The sequence below is a fragment of the Aedes aegypti genome, chromosome 2, assembly GCF_002204515.2.
Source record: "Aedes aegypti strain LVP_AGWG chromosome 2, AaegL5.0 Primary Assembly, whole genome shotgun sequence".
Classification (NCBI taxonomy): domain Eukaryota; kingdom Metazoa; phylum Arthropoda; class Insecta; order Diptera; family Culicidae; genus Aedes; species Aedes aegypti.
The window spans coordinates 424,390,884-424,413,910 of record NC_035108.1 but is presented as its reverse complement, the minus strand read 5'-3'; the positions used below and the strand labels follow the sequence as shown (position 1 = coordinate 424,413,910).

Here is a 23,027-nt window from a genome sequence, read left to right as displayed (position 1 = left end):
TATAAAGATTTCTTTACAAAAGGGAGGATGGATGAAGAGAAATAGATCATGCAACTTACGCTCTGCACACGCTTGAAATATTCATAAAGAAATCTTTGGAAGAACTTATAGAAAAAAATCTTGATCTGTAGAAGATTAATTGCAGAAGTTTTTAGAACACATCTTCAAAAACTTCTAAAAGTTTTATTTAAGTATAAGAGAAATCGCTTGAATAATCCATTGAAGGATGCTTAAGGAAGGATTCGACATTATATTTTTTTTATTAAGGGGTTATCTGCGTTCATAAATTTCTCTTCGTCGTTGAATTGTGGAAATTTGTTATGAAACCTGAAAAAACCGTTTGAGGAATCATAATAAAATTTCTTAGAGGAACCTGCTTATGGATGCTCTTGAGGGTTTTCTGATACAGCTTGAAATGTTTTCCATCCTAGCCGTTCCAAGTTTTTTTTCGATCACTTTTCTTTGGGATTTCACAGTATTTATCCGTACGTTACAATGTGATAGATTTTTTTTCTGCAGGATCGTTTGATCTCTTTTTCATTTATTGCTGTACTGTTGGAAACCAAATTGAAATTTTAAACGTACACTAGAATAAAGGCGTAAGTATCATGATCGATTTCTCTTCATCCTTTCTTATTTGAATAAACATGACAAGATACAAATGAGTTAGCGTTTTTCTCACTTTGAAACTCTTAGTAGCGAAAAAATCGTGCATCCTGAGGTGAAAAAAGTCAAACAACTACAATATAAAAACTTGCATCTTGACACGTTTATTCATAGAAGAGAGGATTGATGAAAAAATCAATCATGTCACTTACGCCCTTAATCTAGCACACCAAAAAAGAAGAAAAAGAAAGATTATCATGGGGGTAGGATTTCCATCAGGGGTGGGCGAGTTCTAACCATCTTGCAATTTCTTATGAGCGGTTGACTGGTTATACTTTTTAATGCGAGGTATGCTGTAATAATTTCTTCAAAGGTTTTTTCCAAGGAGTATAAGACTATTCTAGATACAAAAATCTCTAAGTATCCTATCAAAGGTATTTATTAAATAACCTTATGAAAAGATTCCTCCTTAAAACATTTAAGGACTTGTCTTGGAATTTCTCAACAATTGCACAAACTATTCGTCAAAAAATATATTCTTACGGAAATAAATTCAAACGTTAGTCCGAAGATACCTATGAGAACATCTTAGAAAGTTCATTGTTGGGTTTCTTTTTGTATCGTTTCAGAATAAGCACCAGTGATACATCTTCTAGATCTCTTAAATTGATCCAAAAAAAAAAATCATTCAAAAATTTCTTCAAAAATAGCTTAAGGTTTTTTTTCCAAAATACTAATGAAAACTTATTCAGAAGCTCCTCCTAAGATTTTTTAAAGTTTACTTCCAGAATATCCATCAGCATCCGAATCGGAGATTTCTTCATGAACTCCCAAAAACCTCCGTGAACAATTTACAAGAAGTTTTATAAGGAATATATTTCAGAAATGTTCCAGAAATTCTAAAGTAACAATTTCACAAATGTATTTCTGGAAAAATGTCTGGTCGATGGGATCGTCGAAAAAATATATAACATGAATTTCTAGGAAAATCGTCACAATAATTATTAAACAAGTTTCTACAGCAAACTATAGAATAATTATAATATAAGTTCCGAAGGAAATCAAGCAAAACATCTTCGAATAATATTAGAAAAGAAACTTCTGAACACATTACTGGAACTGTTTCAAAAATAATCTGATCAACACATGAATAAAAAAAGAACACATTAAATTCCTAAAATCCTTATTATAATTTCTTGAGGAACTTCTTAAGGATTCCTCAGCACAACTTCAGTAATGGTTAGAGAGCTTCTTTGAAATAATTTTTGGTGTAATCGTTGAGGAGCTCTTGGATAAGTTCCTCGAATAACAGCTGTGGATCTTCTTAGACGAATTCTCCTGAAGAAATACAACGATAAAGATATATAAGAGAAAACTCTTTATAAATTCAACACCGTGCATTTCTGGAAAATAGCTTTAATAATTTTAAAAGTAATAGAAAATGTAGCATCTAAAATTTCTGTTGTTATTTTTTGGGAGAGTAATGCTTGAGAGTATCCAAGATAAACGGCCCCACCGTACCCCCGTTGTCTAAGCCCATGAAGATTACTATTAAGATATTTAATAGTCTATGTATTTGAAACTGTTATAAAAATGGATTAAAAATGAAGCACAGCTGAACACAATACTTAGGTTGTGTTGATCATAAATAAATCTGTTTATGATGCCGCACGTTGTCATTGTTAGAAGAAGACTTTATTATTTGCTTCTTCTCATTGAAAAAGGTTCAAAAATATGTAAAATATTGTAAGGACCTAAATTAGGCTCTTTTTAACTTATTATGCTGCGGCACTTTTGTGAGGCCCAAATAGCCGTGCACTGAACGTTCAGCTATTGAGCAAGAATAGAATAGAATACTTGAGGTTTTTTTTTGGGTGGGAAATATGCTCGACTTTTCTAGGCATACCGATTATCTTCGTGCTTGTCACATACGATATTAAAATGCAAAAATGGTCTATTGACAACGAAACCACTAAGTTCAGGTACAGGCTTCATCATTTAAAGAATAATAGAACCACTTTTTGAGTTGAAATACATTGTTCAAAAAGCACAGATATCGTTTATCATGACCTTGATCTCAAAGGGCCCAAATAGTGTTAAACGCGCAGCTATTCAGCAAGACCTTGCTTAGAGTTATGGGTTCGTCCTTGACATCTACAGAACATGCGAGATAATTTCCATGTTTAACCTCTTTTTGTTAGAAAGCTTTATCAGTGAACATGAACACAAAATTACCATCGAAAGCCGCCTACCGGTTTCACTAAAGTTATAATAAAAAAAAAACACCATTTCTGATAAGTCAATGACCTTATTTCTTAAACTCGGAATACTACAATGTTTGGCCGAGAAATTTTATAACTTTACATTCTGTCAGCACATTTCATGCTTCTCTCCAGATGCTTCAAATCAGAACTCCTCATCTGTACGATCTGGTTTGATATTGATTCCACTACGGTATCGCTTGAAAGAGAAAGTACATTTTAGATACCGTTTAGAAATTCCATATGCTGTTGGCCTTGGTCTAGTTCCTACACAAAATTAGGTCACTGATGCCAAGTTCATATCCAATTACATGTATAAGTAGCTGCGTCGCCTTATCAGATTGAATAAACAGAGAAGTAGATACCACAGTACATATCACAATCCGATCAATCTTAATCTGTTCAACAAATTCAACATTTATTGCGTTATTGTGGTCTGATGTTTGATACATAGAAGAATCAAGTTCAAGGTCGTCGGAAATTTGCAGCCGTCTCGTGCATAGCACTTTAAATATCGACTACGTCGGGCACCGTAGCCATATAGCCGGTTTGATGATCAAATAACGTTCGACGTATGTACTCAAGAGATGTTGTACATATGTATGTATATGTATCTCGGGCAGTGCACACGAACACATTATATCGAGCCGCGAGTTTTAACGCGTGCCACAGTTGAGCAGAAATATAGGGGGTTTGATTATGTACAATACATAGGCCTCCGTCGAGTCGACTGTGTATAGTACCTACAACAGAAATAACAAACCCGGCTTCTCATTCATTGTGAAACGTGGTTTTGACGTTCTTTGTATTCTTTGGTGTGTACGTTTGTTTACACTCCGATAAGAGTTTTGAATGAAGATTACACCGAATTCCCGGCAAGCGATTGCACGCAAACGATCTCCAAAAACTTTCATATGTCAATAAGATTTTGCTACATTTATATTTCTCCTGGGACCGGTTCATGTACAAAAGCCATGCCATCGAGCGTTTTAAAAACCATACATCAATACCGCTCCGTACATTCGCAGCGTAATGTCACATTCACCCAAAAGCGATGAATATCATCCTGTCGTGTACTTCTGTTTTGACAACTCACGCGAGTATCACTCCACATTTCATTCATCTGCTTTTTCTGGTGTTTCATTTCACTCTTCACACAGAGCACAACTACCACAACAAAAAAGCGGTGCATCGAACCGGTTCACTCACTGCTGTGCGCATAATCTTTGCTTTCAATGGTTTATTTTTACAACTTTTTCACACCAACACCCGAACAATGCAAAAAATGCATCACTGACCAACACTGACGCGATGAAAATTGCATCTTGTGCTTGTGCTCTCGCACGCATGTTTTTTTCTCCTCCGCCATTCTCTCTCATTCGGGGTTTTTTTCATCATACGCACACAGATCAGAAGAATGTTTGGTTCTCTCACAACTACATAGAGAAACATAATAAGCACTCAGAGCGCAAAAGAGAGTGAGTGCTTTTGGCGATGCTCATTCTCATTTGTTGACAAGTTTTGCTCTTTCTCTTGTGATTTGTTAGTGTTTGTAACATACTGAGCTTGCCGTAGTAGCAGTGATATCCCAAAACAAAGTAATCACAAAAACATTGTCGGCATCGGTCGGTAGCGTGAGCCATTTTTTTTTTTTCTTTGGATTGTCGTACTCGACAGGCTAAGACCATTGGTTGGTCCATCTCGCAGTGAGCGATTTACAGCTACAAAGCAATAAAAACACGAATGCGTTACAAAAAGTAAACAATGATTCTGTAGATTTTTGTCAATGGATGCTTGAAAACAAACAAGATTGTAAACAGTTTTGTTTAGTTTTTCGGACGATAGTAGCGGACTTTGGGGCAAGTGTGCCATAGGGGCAAGTGTGCCACCCCTGATTTTTATAAAAACTACAATATATATTTTCTCTTTGAGCTTATCAATATGTTCTCTTATAGTTCACAATACAATGATCAAAATATGATGGAAATTGCTCTATTTTTCACGTGTTTACATCGACTTGAGCAAAGACAACCAAATTTGAGTGGATTTTTATAAGATTTCGTTGTTTCTAAATAGCATGGTGAAAGATAAATTATTAACAGATTTTTATAACGTACTGTACGTCGTGAAACTGTTCAAATGTGTAACTTATTGTGGCATTTGAACGAAAAAAGTATTAAGTTTTACACACGAAATCCAGTTTGGTTGAAATGTACACTTATTGGGGCAAGTGTGCCACCTATATGATAAACAAAAATTATTAGAGTGAAATATAAAAAAATGTAAACACCATCAACAAAATCATAATAATAAACTAAAATGAGGTACCAGTAGTAGTTTCTGAAGTATAGTAGGGGAATAACTGACATTTTTGCCCCCCAAAGCGATTTTTTCTCAAAATATTCAATAATAACATATTTTTCGGCTTATTAAGTACCGTTTTTCAAATCTAAATAATTTTTTTACCGTTATTTAGTGCTGATCTAGTTTAATATTATACATATTCGCCATAATATAAGGGTAATACATATATTGTATTGAATCGAGACAAAAATAACCATTTTAGTAATTCGAATTGAGTAATAGGGAGTTACGCATGTTTTGAACCTTGTTATAAAGCCTCCCCTCATTACGGTAAACTTAAAATTATTTTTAAAATTATCGATTAGCGTCTGCTTTGTAAGTAATATTAATAAGAAATAAAGAAAATTTCATTACAAGTAGAAATACATGCGATGTTCATTCGGTGGCCGTCTTGCCCCATATGGGTGGCACACTTGCCCCATAGTGTCGAAAAATAGGTTATTTTGGATGATATTTGAGAAGCTCCAAAACTAATATTTTTTGAAATTATTTTCTTTTTAAATGGCACAGTGGTTATGAAAAGATGTGAAACTAACCTCATGAGGCTAAATTGGTGCATTTTATAAGCTTTAGGCAAAGTTAGAGAACAATTTGCTTAAGGTGGCACACTTGCCCCAAATTCCGCTATTGATGATGGTGCATTTATTTTGATGAGGTTTTGATCAACAACTCAATGATGTTTTTTTGCTGGTTTGCCTAAGAAATAAATGTCTACAAAGACTATTTTTCTTAATCTGAGAGTTTTTGGATTATTTATTATATTTACTTGGCTCATGATCGCCTCTCTTCGCTATAGAAGCGGACTCGAGAGCTCGTGATTCATTTTTCTTCGCCTCACACCAATCTCCTACACAGCGCCAAACATATTTTTTACCACCCTTCCAAGACTTCAAATGTTTGCAAAGTTGAGCTGGTCCCGTGTTGTTAACCGCCAGTAATCCAAGATAGATAGTGTAGATGAATTCGCCAACTATCTCAAAAGTATAACCCATAATCCTGTCTAATGTGAATTCAGACAACCACATGTGGAGAATTTGGAAATGTTATATCGTTCCAAGTGTTCTGTGGAGCAAACAAATCGTACAAATCATACTTCGACTGTTAATCCCATCTCCACTCATGACAGGTTAAGTGAAAACTGCAGGTTGTTCTTATCCATGAACTTTAATAGCTTAACATGTCCTATGGGTAGATGAAAAACCGAATTTAGTGCTATACCATTCAATTCCACTAAAGTTTGTATCTTTTAACAGATACGCGTATTTCGACCTCAACTGTAAGGCCGTCTTCAGTGTCGTGTACTAGACACTGAAGACGGCCTTACAGTTGAGGTCAAAATACGCGTATCTGTCAAAAGATACAAACTATAGTGGAATTAAATGGTATAGTACTAAATTCATCTACTTATAGGTATTCCACTAAACAGCTCGAAGATTTATTATGACCTATAAGTTTATAAAACTGACATCTACTTAGGGACATTTCTACTTCACTCAGGTATTGTGACTAATTTCAAAAGATTTTTTCTCTTCCAATTAGCAAATACTTATTTATTAAAATAGAACTTCTATCAAACTTGAAGTGTTAAACAAAATTTGTAGCAAAAAGACTAAATTGGTTAAACAGTTAGGGATAGGAGCTGATATCTGTGTAAAGCATTAATTACTTTAATATTAAAATTTTAATGTCGTCTCGCGGTTTGTCATTGCCGCTGATGTGAAATCTCTGGATAATTGTGTGGCATCTTCAACGGAATACCAAAAACAGATATTTTTTTCATGAATTCTTCTATATGCCTTGAAAAATCCGGACCATTACTCTGAAACACTCTCCTCTCTGACATTACATCCCAACTGGGACAAAGTCTGCCCTTCAGTTTTAAAGTGCACGAGTATTTCTACAGGTATTAAGTGATTCAGACTTGAATAATTTCCGAATTGCTTTACGAATCAAGCCATAAATTTCCGCTAAAACGGATTTCCCAAAAAAGGCTTTGAACATATTTACTGCAATATAGCCATAAAATTCAAGTAAATTAGTTGAAAAATTGCTTTGAAAATGTTTACAGCAATTCAGCCAAGATCTTCTTCAAAGTTTACTGTGTGAGTTTTGTGGTAATTGCTCTAAAATCGTCAGGAGGTTTTGAGGAATACTGTCATTAGTTTTTACAACGGTTCACGATTCCTTCACAAATTTTCCAGCTATTTATCAAGGAATACTCTCAGAAAATAACCCATATTCTTGTTTACGTTCGAATGCTCTTTCGATCGAAAACCGTTTTGCGTTCCCGTTTACGCCAGCAAGTTTTTGTGTAAAGATTCCATATTTCCAGATAATTTATAACTTCTAAGCTCGTGATTGGAAATATTATTTTAAGTTCAAGTTATACCTGACGTGCTAAGAAAATATAATTCAATTTGATCCATGAATACCTGAGATCTATCCCACCAAAGTTTATCGTTTTGTATTAAAAATCGAAAAAAGTTGCAAATGTACCGTATGTAAAAATCATGATCAAGACATAATAGTTATTTATGCAACAAGTTGCAAAATGATGTTTTTTTCAGCACGAGTCGTACATTTATCCAACGAGGCTCGCCGAGTTGGATAAATACGATGAGTGCTGAAAAAATCGAGTTTTGCAACGAGTTGCATACAACATTTTTGGCTATTACGAAAAAATCGTATAATCGAGTTGTATCTAGGATCACAATCATATTTTAGAATAACCCACGTGGCCATCCATGCGTCGTACAGGCTCAATATTTTTCAATCAGGTAGGCTGTGATACATATACGTACTACACTGCCCATAACTGCATATTTGTTACATTCGACAAAAGTAGGCATTGAGTAAATGGCATACCAAGTTTGCATTTTACTGCAGTATGGGAGGAAACTAAAATTTCAAAAAATCATTAAGAATTCAAAAGAGCTTATTTGAGGCTGAAATTTTGTACAACTCATATCGCATATTGGGTGAATAGTCAGAAAATAATTCTGATAGAAATTTCGTTGCTACTACATAATGAGGCTCATGTATAATCTCAATGTAACTGTTATGCGGTTACAATTGCCAATGTGACAAAACAACTTGGTATTTTTTTCGAATTTTCTAGAACAATCTCACAGATTTTAGTAAGTTGATCGAAAGTATATATCATTTGATGGCTCTTCATGGTATTAACTCCAATTTGTCAAAAATGTCGAATGTGACTGTTATGCAGTTATGGGCAGTACATGACTGTCACACATTTTCACGCTTTATAGATAGAAACGTGGAGGTGGTCAAGATTTAACAGATATTCGAGGACAACCAAGGTAAGATGTTGATTGCAATTTTATACCAAATTATACACTCACTATTCATGTGCTAAGTTGTCGGCACGCATCTGATGTTTTGGGAATTAACTAGATCAACGTTTCTTAAACCTGGCTTTCGTGACCCCCAGACCTCTCGTCACCTCGCTCGTTTTATCTAAAAAAAAAAAATGGTGAGACGTTAAGGGGTCGAGAAATTCAAGTTTGGGAAGCTATGAACTAGATAACTCTACTACCTCATCTTCGTCTTGCTAGACGACACGATGCCGAAACAGAATCGCACACATGAGTGATATTCGGATAGTCCAATGGATGTAGGGCAAGTTGCTTGTCTTTGGTAAATACAAAACCATTCGAAGGATGGCTGTATAAGCCATTAAGATATTTAGTTGGCGATTCTCAAAAGAGTGCTGAAAAGTGTTACTTTTCAGCACCCAAAACAGTGCTGAAAAGTAGCACATTTCAGTTCTGTTTATTTTGTTAGGAAAAGTAGGCCATTATGTTGCTCATTTAATTGATGAAAAGTAGGCTAATAAGCAACGGAATAGCAAAAAATAGCTTTTAATAACCATTGATGAGTTGTCCAAACTATCCTAGCTACTCCTAGTACCTTTGCGTACCAGCATTTGCCAACGTAAAGAAAACTGTTTTACAGAAAATGAAGAAAACGTTTTTAAATGTTGCCGATACGCCAAATAAAAGCTTTCAATCCTTGTTTAGCAAGCATAATGTAGGAACAAATTTGAAAATGGTGCCACATCATTTCAAAGTAATTGAATGACCACTTAACGATGTATGCTGTGTTCACTACGTCATTCATATGTTCGCTGTAGTACTGCTTCCACTTTTCGGTTATTATCTAGCGATTCAATGAAGAACCCACGAACGTCAAATACATTTGAAATATATCTATTTTCGTCGATCCGTCTTTTCTGAGTAGTAGTTATAATAGGAATCCATAAGGTATAGTTTTATTTTGTCTATGTATCGTGAGTTTCTGTTGTAACCAAGACTCTCAGGTTTCAATAAGCAGACCCCTTCTAACTTCTCCTAGGTATAGGATTAAACCTATAGTGCAGAGTATTTTCGTAGGTCCAACATTGAAAAGCAGTTAAGGTAATTCCTAAAGGTGATTATAAGAAAATTCGTAGTATATGTTTGACTTAGGACTTGGTTAGATTTCTTCAGGAATTTTTGTTGTCAGCTTCCCGGCATGTTCCTAAAATTGACAGCATAAATCATATTCCAGAAACCATTGTCAGAATCCTCTTGAATCGAAGAAATGTTCGACTGATATTTGTAGAACTGAGCCTTGGTAGATTTCGGACGAATGTTTGACAAGGTTTTTTCTAAGAGTTCTTGATTATTTTTTTACGTTCGATGATTGCTTCTTGAAAAGCTCATTGACAAATTTCTTTAAATATTCATAGCAGCTCACATGTAGAGATTTTTTTTTGTGATTTCTGGTGAAAATTTACGATCAGGTGAAAAGTTTTCGGTTCTTCTGGTAATCTTTCAACGAACTGCTGACGGGATTTTTTGTTAGAATATTTCAAAGTGCTCAACCTGGAAGATTTTATGTTGGATTTTGGTCTAATTCCAAGGGCTCTTTTCCAGATGATCATAGATAAATTCTTGAATTCTTTGTGGTGGATCACAGACGTGAATTTTGGTGTGCATGCCAAGTATATCTGGTGATTCATTCTGAAGTTTTTGACATTTTTTCGGAGGATTTAAATTTAAAACTTTCAGTTATCCAGTGGTTTAGTAGCTTAGTTGGTATTGCGCTCGTTTAGCATACAAGAGTTGTGGTTTCAAATCCCACCTGAGCATTTTAAAGGATCCGCGAGATGTTTCTAGAACATTCAAGGGGTCCAAGGCTTCAAAAAGGTTGGGAACCTCTGTGTGACTATGTTAGACTTAGTGTACTTCTTCACTAGTTGTTTTATCTATATGGTTATTCCGTATTTCATTTATGTTTTATGTACCGTTAAGTGCCCTAATTCAGCGCATTGCCTAATTCCGCGCATTTCATACAAAATTATTTACATATGGAAATACACATCAATACTGCAGCAACTTTTAACGCCATTTGATGCTACTTTGATTTAGAATAAGTTTGAATCCCAAATAAAAGCAAATAGAGCAATTTTTCACGGCGTAAAAAAATAATCAGTGGAGGCCCGTCTGAGTAGACGCCATTTTTTCAATTTCCTTAGCGTCCGTGCTAAGACTGTAGGACACAAACAAACGTGATTTCTATATTGAAAATGTTTCGTTATTTATGCAATATTCTATGAAACTACTTGCTACAGATGTGTTTCATGATGTTTCTATGAAATCTTATCAAATATTAGCATAATTATTGAGATTTATCCCAAAAAGTATTGCGCGGCATTAGGGCACGTCATTTTTCATGAGTCCCTAATTCCGCGCACTGCTATTTACAAAACAACAAACAAGTAAAACATGGTATATTGGACTTCACAGCTGAATATTTATCTGAGGAAGTATTTTCATGCATAAATACGTTTCGCAAACAACCGGAATATCGTGAAAGCCCACTTACAGGAAAACTAGCGGCCGTTCAGAAACTACGTGGTCATTCATGGTGGGAGGAAAAGTTTGTTCAAAACCAAGGTCCATAAACATTTGTTATTGCACGAACAGTGCAGAATACGAATATACAGACTTAAATTATTTTACAGGAATCCGTGAAATTCAACGTAATACCAACAGCTGAAAATTTCGGTGAAATAAATTAACGGAGTACGGTAATTTTTTACAGTTTTCGGTGAAATTTTACCGCAATCCGTTGAATTTCGACGGAATTACGGTGTTTTATTTTACCGGACTGATCAGCTGTTGAGATTACGGTGAAATTTACGGATTACGGTAAAATAATTTAAGTGTGTAGAGGTAGTCGGGGCGATTTCGCCAAACTGCCTATTTTTTTAAATTTCTTCTGGAATAACATGCAACCCCAAAGCTGACAAGGAAAAGGAAAAAATATCAACGTCTCCGCAGTCGCGAAACGTCCAAATGCTGAAAAATTGAAAAGTATTGTTTGAATACAAATAAACTGAATAAATTGTTATAAAATCCTCAGTGTTCGGAGCAGTTTTTCCAAAGCTGCTGATAAATCTAAACACAAGACTATAGTTATTTCAAATGTCTGCAACTTTTTCGACAGAATAAGAAGACCGTCTTCGCGAGTCTCGTCTCAGGAAAAGACTATAACAAATGTTTATCCTTATTTCATGTGATAGTCAAAAAAATATAAAAAAGTCTACGTTACGGATCATACAAAACTTTACTTTTTTTTCATACAAAAAGTGTTGTGGAGGGGGGTAGGGGGTTGAAAATGTTCAATTTCAGCATTACGTAATGATGCTGCCTTATACAAAATTAATGTTAATTTGATTGTTTTGCAAGTGCGCGGAATTAGGCATTCTTCTGCGCGGAATATGGAAAAGCGTTAAAAAAATGCGCGGAATTAGGCAATTTCAACGAGTGAACTATTTCAAAAAAAATCACAATTGTAACGCGTGAATACAGTCTATTTTATATTTTTGCCATAATCTAAAATAGATTTGCTAGCGATCCACCCATAAAGCTTTTTTGTTGATGCAATACTAATTTTTAATTAAGCATTTGAAATGTTTTATTCGTTAACTGCGCTGAATTACGGCACTTTACGGTATTCCCAAAACTCATTCTCAATTATCTTCTTATATTCTTCATTTGCAGGTTGGTGGTCCATGGCACAACTAGCGGCACAGGATTACTTTGCCCGGCTGCAGGCGTCCGGAATGTCACAGTTGCAGTTTCCCCACGGAGCCGCTGAGCTGGCCGGAGCATTTCCCGGAGGTCTGGGAGCACTGGGTGCCATGGGTGCTGCTGGGGCAGCAGGAGCCGCTGCTGCGGGCAACAGCGGACCCGGGGGTTCCAACGGAAAGGGTTCCGGCGGTAGCAAAGGCAAGAAGCGCGACCGCAGCAGTAACAGTAATAGCAGCAATGCTAGCAGTACGGGAGGCGGGGCTGGTGGTATGGGAGGCGGAGGTTCAGGAGGTTATAAGGTGAGTTCATCTTCAAAGTATTACGAATTCTGGTATGTGAAGTAATTACTCAAAACAATGCGTTCTTCAACCTTCTAGAATTCATCCTCTCCGTCGGTATCACAAGCCGCGGCAGCCGCTGCCTACAAACAGTCCCTCTACAGTCAGGCCACTCTGCACAAGGAGCTAATGGCCATCACAGCGGCGGCAGCTGCAGCACAAAGTCAGCAGGGTGCTGGATCCGGTGGTATGGGCGGAGGCGGCGCTGGCGGTCAATCTGGATCGTCCAAATCCAAGTCGTCTTCATCGTCACATGGTAGCGGTGGCGGTAGTGGAGGAGGCGGCCGAGGAGGTGGATCCGGTGGCAACAACCTAAACGCTAACGATGTCCTCTCGTTGACGCGAGGTTCATCGTCGTCGCCATCGGTGAACTCATCCAAATCGCAACAGCCGTCACCCAGTGTGACCATCAGTGCCAGCAATTTGTCCAACACATCGCCGGGAAACCACCTGCAGAATCTGTCCCGAGGGGGAAAGGATTCCGGTGGCAAAGGTAGCTCAGCAGCAGATTTGAGTAAGTGCACTTTGATCCTGAACGTGCGCTGGGGTACTTATTAGCTCATCTTTAACAATTTTCTCTAGGCTTAAGTGCATCGATGAATGCTCTGAATACGCTTTCGCAGTTTGGAAATCTGGATCTCGCAACGCAGCAAAATGTCACAGCAACGATGAATGCGCTAGCCGCCAGTTCTGCCAAGGCGAAAGACTACATGTCCTCCGGAATACTCAAGTAGGAATGAGCAATTGGGAATGATATAACGTTCAAACTTAATCAATATAATACTCTTTACAGTGATCCGTCCTCACTTCTTGGGGTACGATTACCTCCGGATACCGAAATCATCAAGTACACTAGTTCCATTGTTGGATCAAAAGCTTCCGGTTCGAGTGGACGAGGAAACAAACGCGCCAGGATGGAATCGAACGAGTACGGCCAGCAAGGAGCAACTTCCGGAGGATCCATGACTACTGGAGGAAACGGCAACAACAGTAACAACAGTGGAGGTGCCACTAACTTGTCCGGTTTGGGTTCTATGGGATCCGGTGGTAACTCTGGCGGTGGCAATAATGATCGAATAGAAGTCATCAAACTTCCACCGACCATCACCTCAAACGGAGTTTACAATGCCGGAAAAGGTTTGTTGAGATCATATTGCTATCTGAACCCAACAAAACTTCTATCGTATTCGTATTTCTATTGCAGGAAAAGATGCAATGTCCGATCCAATCAGCGAATGGGCCGGTTTGAATCTCAGTTCAAAGTCATCCTCATCGATGGCGTCTTCGTTGGCAGCGGCAGCAGCAGCGGCTGTAGCGGCTGCTGTTAACGAACCTCAAGACGACGCACCCTTGAATTTATCGATGAAACCGTCGAAGTCGTCGGATAGCCGAGAATCTCCAGCGCCACCGTCCGGTTCGTCGACACCTAGTGCCAATAGTTTACAGAGTCTCAGCACAATCACGGCCGCTCTGGGAGCATCCGGTGGATCCTCCGATAGTACCCCACGATGTGAGTGTATGAAACGAAGGAAAAGTATGATCCTTTGAGGGTAGATTATGTAGAACATTGTTGTTCGTGCAGTTCCCCCTTCTTGCATGCTTCTCCTGGCCGTATCCTAATTCCCCCCTCGTATGACGTAGCTCCCCCAAATACACAAACACCAACGCTACTCACACCAAACACAAAATAGTGAATTGAGATTGTAGAATTCGTAAAACAGCAAGTGATTTTCTACCTTCTTTCTCTCTTCCATCGTGGTTCAGCTCGACGGAAATCCAACAATAAGAATCGCTCGTCTGCCGCGGCAGCAGCAGCAGCAGCAGCTTCGGCGGACCCCGCGGTTTCGGCCGCAGGTTTCGTCCTGGGTGGCAGCGCTTCCTCCGATGGCGGCTTGAACAATTCCCTCCACAGCAGTACCATCAGTTCGCTGCTATTGGCGGCCAGTGGCGCAAGTGGTGGTACTGGAACTACCACTACCGCTAGCAGCAGTAGCAACAACAGTGGCAACGGGATCCTACAGTCATCCGGTGGAAGCGTGGTTGCCACCCAGCTCGGGCTCAACAGTTCCCTGTCGGAGTTGTTGAAGATCTCCAATTACGAAGAAAGCGACTATGCAGCGCTGAGCGGATGTTAGTATTGTCTTGGTTTTTCCTTCTGTAATTAGTACTGGTCGTGTCCAATATGATAATGAAGCATGTTTATTGTTTTGAAATTGCTTCAATTTCGTCAGTAGTTTTGGCTCATTTATGATGCGTTCGAAGAAAGAAGGAGAAAATTTCAAAACGATAATTGTTATCATATACAACATCTACCCAGTTACACTTTAACACGTATCTTTTTCTGAAAATTGTTATCCCTGGTGCCTTTAAACAAGATCTTTGTATCATCCATATTCTTTCCTTTGAATGATAGCACATAAAAATTTCTATTTCATAAATTTATAACAGTCATCTATTTTTGGAAAAGTGAGAAAAAGTCTGAGGAACTCCAATTTAGGCTATTCTAATTTTGCTAACAACAATTTCATTCCAAGAACAATCTAAATTTTCCTCAAATCTAATAAAATTCCTTTGGGTTCCCTTGACAATGTTTCTCATATACAAAAGGAATTAGCCGAATATCGTGATGAATTCTGAATCAATTTACGATCTGACTGGTTAAATCAATAGTCTTTGTAATATCTTGTATTGAATACTTCCTTGTTCTTTGAATGCATACAATAATTTCCAATGGTTTAGCGTTAGGGCCATAACAACTTCTACCATCGCTTTAAGGTGAAGATGTTACTGGAACTACAATCAAAGATGCTTTAGCTTCACGTTCCAGCATGTTTACTGCTTAGCAATTTAAATAGCAAACCAGTAATATTTATTAGAATTTAATAATTCATATGAAAAACTTGTTTCTGATCTCCAAATCAAAGAATCAAAAATGGAGACGGACTGTCTGTATAATTTGACAAAATGTCTGAATTATGTGAAAATTTATGGTAAAACTCCGAAAAAATAAAAACAGTAACCATTTTGAGGATGTATTTTTCCCGAGATATGTAAACTAAGTCTATCTTGAAACCTGACCCGTTTTTTGAGAGATTTGCAGAGCGAGTTGCTAGCAGATGTTCAAGAACAATCTTCTTTTTTTTGTATTAATTTGTCTCGAAATTTTGATTAGTATTTTAATCAGAATTTACTTCACATATTTAGTAATGGGCCAGACAGGGACTTAACCAAAAACACCTTTGATTCCTTGTTTAGTTTTTTGAATATTGGCTTCTGACAGATTCCGCTAAAATCCCTGAAATTCTCCAACGATTTTTTAAGTATTCAACTCAAACTGATCCAGAAATTTGTCTAGAAACTTCGAAAGCATTTTCCCAAAAAATATGTTTCGCCCTTCTCTACATCTGAAAAATCTTCAATGAAGGGACAAATAAAATCATTCTGTGGACATTTTTTTGTGCATTTACTCAAATTACCTTACTTTTTGAACTCGGGTTGCTGTGAGCGGGCTACTGGAACATGAGCGGATACTGGTACGTTGATGGTATATATTTTTGGTCGTCTAAAACTAACTATTCGTCGATCATTTAATAAGTGGCAAGCTGATTTTCGAGCATGCAGCCTCTTTTCAGTTGAATGAATTCAGCTACGAATGTTACCTGGGTTGCTTTGTCGAAGTGTGTATGTTTGAAACGTGTCCGATAATGCATTGGATATCTTTACATCACACACTGCATACCTTCCATCAAAGCCAGAATAAGTCTTGTCAGAATCTCGCGGGAAACCCTTTTTCGCCCATAATTTTCCATAGCTTTTCAAGATCGATCAGAAGACCGGCTCCAGAGGCACATTCCCCGTCAAGCTTGTGCCAAGGGGGGGGGGAAGCTTGTGCCAAACAAATGTCTGTGGACAAGAGTACCAATGCAAGCCCTAACTGATTCGGGACGCCCGTAGAACATCATTGATAATAAAACTTAAAATAACTTGGCAATATTTGAAACAGCATAGTGTTAAAAGTTGTCCGCTTACGTGTTTAATATAGTTTCGAGAGAATATGGCTCTGTCGCTAAACTAGCAGAGATTATTATATGCATTAAAAAAACACGGAAGTTTTCGATACAATGTATCACAATCTGGTAATCTTTTTGAAATTAAAACTAACATCACATTTTCTACTAAAAATGCCATTAGGCATACTAAGTTTAAAGAATTAGCAGCATTCGTGACAATCGTGACTAGGTGACCCATAATAGTGTGGTTAGTGTAATAAATCATGTGGATATCAGTTCAGACAGCATTTCTCTAAATTTGAAGATGTTCTTGAATCAAATTATACTCTTGGACGGCGATTCCACAAACTCCCGGATATTTTTATCTAGGCGTCTTTGTCTTTTTGGTTAAATCACAACAGATCATGAAATCAGATCCTGCTATAGGCCCACGCTAGAACAGTGGCCTAAATCATCCATAATCCAACCTAATTCACATTTGATCATCCTCCTTCTAGCGTCCCAATTCAAGGAAGGTCGCCCACGAAACTTGGGTCGAGGCGTATCGAAACCCAAAAAGAACACGGTGGCATCTCTCCTAGCGCAAAGCCGTGCCGTGGGCTCAAAACCCTTGACCGCACAGCAACTGCTCACACAGGAAGCGGAAATAGTAAGTCGAAAATCACGCGTACCCAATGAATCTCTGTTGAAACCCTTTTTACCTCATCTAGGAAAAACTTCGCCAGGTAATGATCGAAGCTAGTCAATCGATGGACAGTACCAGCAATACCAACACGGACACGGAAAGCGTGGCCGAGAGTGGCATGTCCGAGTCGGAAGGCGAAGAGCAAATCAACGTCAAGGAGCTGCGGGTACCGCTGGAAAAGGGCTGGCGCCGGGAGACGGTCATCCGGGGTCTCACCAAGAACGGACAAATCAAGGGCGATGTGTTCTACTATCCACCGCAAAGCTTGAACAAGATGAAGGGCATGAATCAGGTGCAGTTGGTAAGTTTCTGAATCGGATATCGGATTAGATAGAAACACTAGATTGACCAACGTGATTTGTTACAGTACCTGGACCAGTTCAAACCCAAGGACTTGTCGCGGGATAATTTTAGCTTCTCGGCGAAAGCAATTGTGGGAACGTTCTTGCAGCCGGCTCCTCCACCGTACGCAACCGATGGTGAGTACATTAAAATGACGGACGTTGAAGTAGCTCGTCGTTTGGAGGAGCTGAAAATGTTCACCCGGCACACGGCGCTGAACGTGGAGCAGAGGATTGAGATTGCCAAACAACAGCAAGCACTCCGAGATGCCAAGAAGATGGCCAAGGATGAAATTAGCAAGAATAAGGAGAAGGTTGGTAGAATCTTGTCCTCAACTATAAGTTAGGGGTCTCAAACGTATGATATTTTGATAGGCTCGTCAAGCTAAGGAAGCCGAACGGAACGAACGGTTAGAGCAGCAACGTAGGGAGCGTGAAATGAAGAATCAACAAGCTTTGGAGGTACGGTGTGTTATTTTACTATTTATTAATTTTAGCTAACATTTGTGCTTTATTTGTCCATGACTAGGCTAAAAAGAAGCGGGAGGAGGAAATCGCCCGCCAAAAAGCCGAAGAAGCTGCAAGGAAACAACAGGTTAGTACGGTTTATTCCATCCAAAAGACATGAGTTCTTTGTTCATTTGAAATATAATTTTCCTTTTTTCAATCGAAAACCACAATTCGGCTATTAACAACTTACACAAACACAATCGATTGCGCAATGCAGGAGAAAGAACTGAAACGGCAGCAGGCAATTTTACAGAAAGAACAGGTACAGATCGAAACGTAAAAATCGTATGTCTAGACAATAGTAGTTGTGCTACCCATCGCACCCCCAATAGTCATTATAATTATAGCCAATGTTTGTCACTAAGTAATAACCAAACCCGTACTGATAGTTTGTAGTCCAGAGCCAAATCCATTATAGGTTTACTTTTTAGTTTAAAATTGAAATTTCTACATGTGTGTGATAACTTTGTGTTCGTAACCTATTTGTTCCTGCAATTGGTAGTCGTTTATAATTTTGCCAGTTATCAAATGTCCTCTGTACCTAACTCGCAACCATTAGCCGCCCAACAACAAAACAAAACTCTAGTTCTAGACAAAACAAGACCAGTTCGATCATCTCCGCGCCAATGCCACTTAAAATTCCTTGTTTGTAAATAACCTACATATTTCTCGCAGGAGCAAACTCGTACCCATGAATTTTAAACTTATCGTTCTCACCAAGCTTTTTTCCTTACATCTTTTTTTTGTGTCGTTTAGGAACTTCAAAAACAGAAAGAGCTGATGTACGCCGTTGAAATGGTAGGCATCGGGGTTCGGTACTCTGAGGTTATCTCGTGTTATCATCTTTCCCCTTTTTCATACATATACTAGTGTTAACAATTTGCTCTTTTTTCCGGGGTTGTGCTTTCCATTTTTCATAATCGTAATTCTAACTTCACTTTTGATTCACCTTTTTCGGACCCTTTCACCAAAATTGATCTTTTCTAACCGATGTTATTTTTCTTGTTCTTGGTTCACTAATTGGCTGGCGTAATCATCATCGGAATCTCGAATTCGTTGCAAATTCCTCGAATGGATTTTAAAAGTTTTCTTTTAGCTCATTCATCATTTCAAAACTCCTTTGTTTGAAATAAAAAAAAATGGTTTCAATTTTCGCTTTCTGATCATAACTTGAAATATTTGCATGTACTAACACCTCTCAGAAATTTAAACGCATCGGAGATGTACAGAATGACACTGCATACCAAAAATATAGTTTCTTGCCAAAAGCCTATTTAAATCTTTCAGGACGGATTGATCATATTGACCCAGTTTCTATATTTAGCATTAAAAATCACAATCAATCACAGCACAAAAGTTAGATTAACATCCACTTCGGCAAAATTTGGCACTAGGCTCTTCAAATAATCCGAATGTTCAAGTCATATGATCTACTAGGCTCTCACTATATCCTATACATATTCCTTGTTCTTACATAATTGATGTTCTAGGATCTCCAAATGAATTTGAAGCTCTTATTAACAGTTCTACTAGATCATCCCAGGAATGCTGTCTTACCGTTGACATCAGAGTCAATCAGAGCCTAGCAGTATATAAGTCCCATGGATCGTTTATATTGATTTAAGATTTTCGATTCAGTTGGACTATCCAAGACTTCTAATCAGAAGATGTACTAGATAAATTAGAGCAGCCATGGTTTCTATCAACAACGAGGTATATCCAAGCATGTTTCATGATTCTATTTGACTCTTATGTTGGCGCATAATCCTATTTTTATATACCTTGATTAGACATTACAGGTTAGGTTTTAGTGATACAGTTGATATGAGTTATCACTCAAGATTTCCATTTCATCCAACAGTGCAGATCAAAGGGTCAACTAGATAGATTAAATTTGATGATATCCTGAGCAAAGTTTTGTGTCATAACAGAATCTATGAGCATTATTCATCTTTTATGATTAATCTATCTTAATCTCGGAATCCAAATATGGCCGACTCACGATCGTTTTCAAAGGCACTAGACTGGAAAAAATAGTAGGCAAACCTCCCAAATTTTTTTTAAGCTAGTGCACAAAGCCAAAAACAGCTGTTGGATGCATGAACGTGAATCTATACGAACCAAACCTTATCAGTTTGATACCATTTTGATATTTAAGAAACACCTTAGGCTACCGACATAACCTGCAGTGATTGACATTACACATGATGTCTCGAGCCCAAACGATCTGACAAGCCGTTTCTGTCCATTATGGGCCATGAGTTATCCTTGGACATGATGGAATGCTTTTTTTCAAACTTTACAGCAGCTTCTGGTAATTCAGATCATGTTTTACTAGTACTGAGATATCCGTATGCTTCATGTTTTTTACAATATAAATCATAAAGTCTCAGAACATTTCAACAACAAAGTAACATGATGTCGGAATATGAACAGTAGCTTTAGAATTGATCTTTTGTATTAAGCTAAGCAGATTAACGTATATACGTATCTTAACTCATTTTCGGTCAAAATTTTGAAATTCAAAATAATGTTTCTTAGTCTTTACGAAATTCATTTCAAAAATTATTATATTACAGAGTCTGAAACCTATCTTGCGACTGTTTTTCCAAGTCCAGTCCAATGGAGGAGATGAGAGTTTTTGGATGGCATGGCCTTATAAAGGTGTGTTCATGATATCAAAATGCGAAAAAAAAATCAAGGTTCAAGAATGTTCAATTTACCTTACCAGAAAACGAGTTAGAAACTATGTTTGAATCATTTAGTTTTCATTGATCTCGTAAATTGAATCATCTGAACGACGATTTGATGCACTTTGAATAGCTCATTAACACTGGAAAGTGGACAATGTTTAATCCTTGGAAGGTATCGTACATATCGCGCAATGCAGTGGTTGAGCTGTATCGAGGATACGGTGAATAGTTCTTAATTTGTGATTAATTCTCATTGACACTCCAGTGACCCAACGAACTTCCTTCTAATTAGAGGCGATCCGTAACCTCACTTTATACCAGTTCTACGAAACTAGAAATTGATATTTTTGGCTAATTTATGGTCTAATGCAGAAGCAACATGATTAAAATCAACTATTTCTAAACCATTCCCTATTCAAGCAATGCTCATTTTCGTAAAAATCATCAATTTGTATTCGTAGAACAGGTAGATTTGAGGTTAAGGAATCGCCACTGCTTCTAGCAAACAGTATTTCAATGCAATGTACTGTAATCAAATTGCTTGCTGACATTTGTTGAGATTTCGAGTTGAATAAGGTCTCCAAACAACCTAGAATACATATTAGCATTCCTCTCTGTAATCCTCCGCCGGACTGCAAGAATGTGGAAGACGTTGTTGGCCCAGTATAAAGAGCGGCATTTAATTATGAACAAACATTAGCTCTGCTTACCTGTATACACTGGAAGAGTAGCCTTTAGCCTTTTTTTGATTCAATGGAACGCCTTTCAAGTCTTGGATACGCTGGTAGATTGAATGATTCGATCTTAAGAACAGTTTGGAGAACCTAGAATATTTTTTTTACCTTCATAAAGTATCATTGGTCGTATTATGGCTCAATGATGTTACAAGGAATTGTTTTTGAACAAACAAAAAAAAACATTCAAGTGTTGATTAGTCAGGTAGACTGGAGGATTCGAACCCAAACTGAAAACTATTTGGAGAACCTACAATATCTTAATAGATTTTTATGCTTTTGTAAAGAAATATATCATGTTTTCGTAATTTAATACTTTGGTAAAGCTGATTAACCATACTTAAAAAAATCAATATATTTTAATTATCCTGGAATTTTTCTGATAGGTACCTACATTCGAACAAAAAATCTCGAATCCTGTCGTAGAATGTGTGCAGAAAACAGATGTCCTTGAAGAGTTTTTTTGTGTGCTGTACACGGGAGCGGGCCATTTGGCATAAAGCCATTTGGCATAAGGTCATTTGGCATAACGCCATTTGGCATAAAGGACATTTGGCATAACGGTCATTTGGCATAACGGACATTTGGCATAATTTTTAACTAAGTGAAAGATGAGGGTCATTTGGCATAACGGACATTTGGCATAATTTCAATATATTTTCTGTACATACTTAAATTGAAGATTTTAGCATTTTATTACTGTTTTATTTTAGTAACAGCTGAATCTGTTCTATAATAATTTATTTATTCTCTTCTCTGGCAAGCCGCCGAAGAAGCCAATAAGTGCGATATGAATCCATCAGAAGAATCCGGTTAAATCATACCACCGAATTCAATCGGACTGTAAACTTTGTAGATGTATTTTATACGACTTATGTTGACTTCCAATCCGGTGATATCGCTTACTAATAGACGAAATACCGATAAAGAAAAAGATGGTGAATTTCTTTCAGAAGCTTCCAAGTTAATCAAAAACAACTAAAAAACGATGCACTTTTTCTTTCTATATAAATACACGTTTTATATTTGATTTTATATGCTCTGTAAGAGCTCTAAGAGAATGATAAAATCAACCCGTTAATTCAGGACGAAGTTGTGAACTCTTTACATCGCGTCAAGATTCTGAGGTGACGGTTAATTCGCCTCTGGATTACCAAAGGTATAATAAGGTTTCAAGTGTTTTATTGATCTCATCAGATTTTTTCCTTCTTTTGCACATAGACTATTCATTCGAGTTATACTGGTTTCATTACTATTGAAAATAGTTCAGCTTATATTTTAATTGGGAATTTTACCTTCTTTAAATAATCGGAAGTTCTTTGTAGTTGTCCTGATAAAACTATTATATGCATTAAACTTGCCTAAATTTTCATAAGAGATTTTTC

At 37.4% G+C, this 23,027-nt stretch overlaps 1 protein-coding gene across 19 annotated transcripts in view; it reads left to right on the top strand.

Annotated features, from left to right (window-relative positions):
• The window catches only part of LOC5573115, a 174,472-nt gene that overhangs the window by 131,371 nt on the left and 20,074 nt on the right, over nucleotides 1–23,027 (top strand). For 9 of the 19 annotated variants that reach the window (XM_021847517.1, XM_021847514.1, XM_021847515.1 and 6 more), the window contains 13 exons: nucleotides 12,302–12,630; nucleotides 12,709–13,183; nucleotides 13,252–13,399; nucleotides 13,463–13,806; nucleotides 13,874–14,179; nucleotides 14,434–14,799; nucleotides 17,177–17,328; nucleotides 17,390–17,665; nucleotides 17,732–18,019; nucleotides 18,081–18,167; nucleotides 18,235–18,300; nucleotides 18,433–18,477; nucleotides 18,972–19,013. In XM_021847517.1, the coding sequence (XP_021703209.1) occupies nucleotides 12,302–12,630; nucleotides 12,709–13,183; nucleotides 13,252–13,399; nucleotides 13,463–13,806; nucleotides 13,874–14,179; nucleotides 14,434–14,799; nucleotides 17,177–17,328; nucleotides 17,390–17,665; nucleotides 17,732–18,019; nucleotides 18,081–18,167; nucleotides 18,235–18,300; nucleotides 18,433–18,477; nucleotides 18,972–19,013 (2,924 nt within the window). The remainder of the gene's footprint in view (nucleotides 1–12,301; nucleotides 12,631–12,708; nucleotides 13,184–13,251; nucleotides 13,400–13,462; nucleotides 13,807–13,873; nucleotides 14,180–14,433; nucleotides 14,800–17,176; nucleotides 17,329–17,389; nucleotides 17,666–17,731; nucleotides 18,020–18,080; nucleotides 18,168–18,234; nucleotides 18,301–18,432; nucleotides 18,478–18,971; nucleotides 19,014–23,027) is intronic. The other 10 variants (XM_021847526.1, XM_021847524.1, XM_021847521.1 and 7 more) reach the window with 3 other exon arrangements.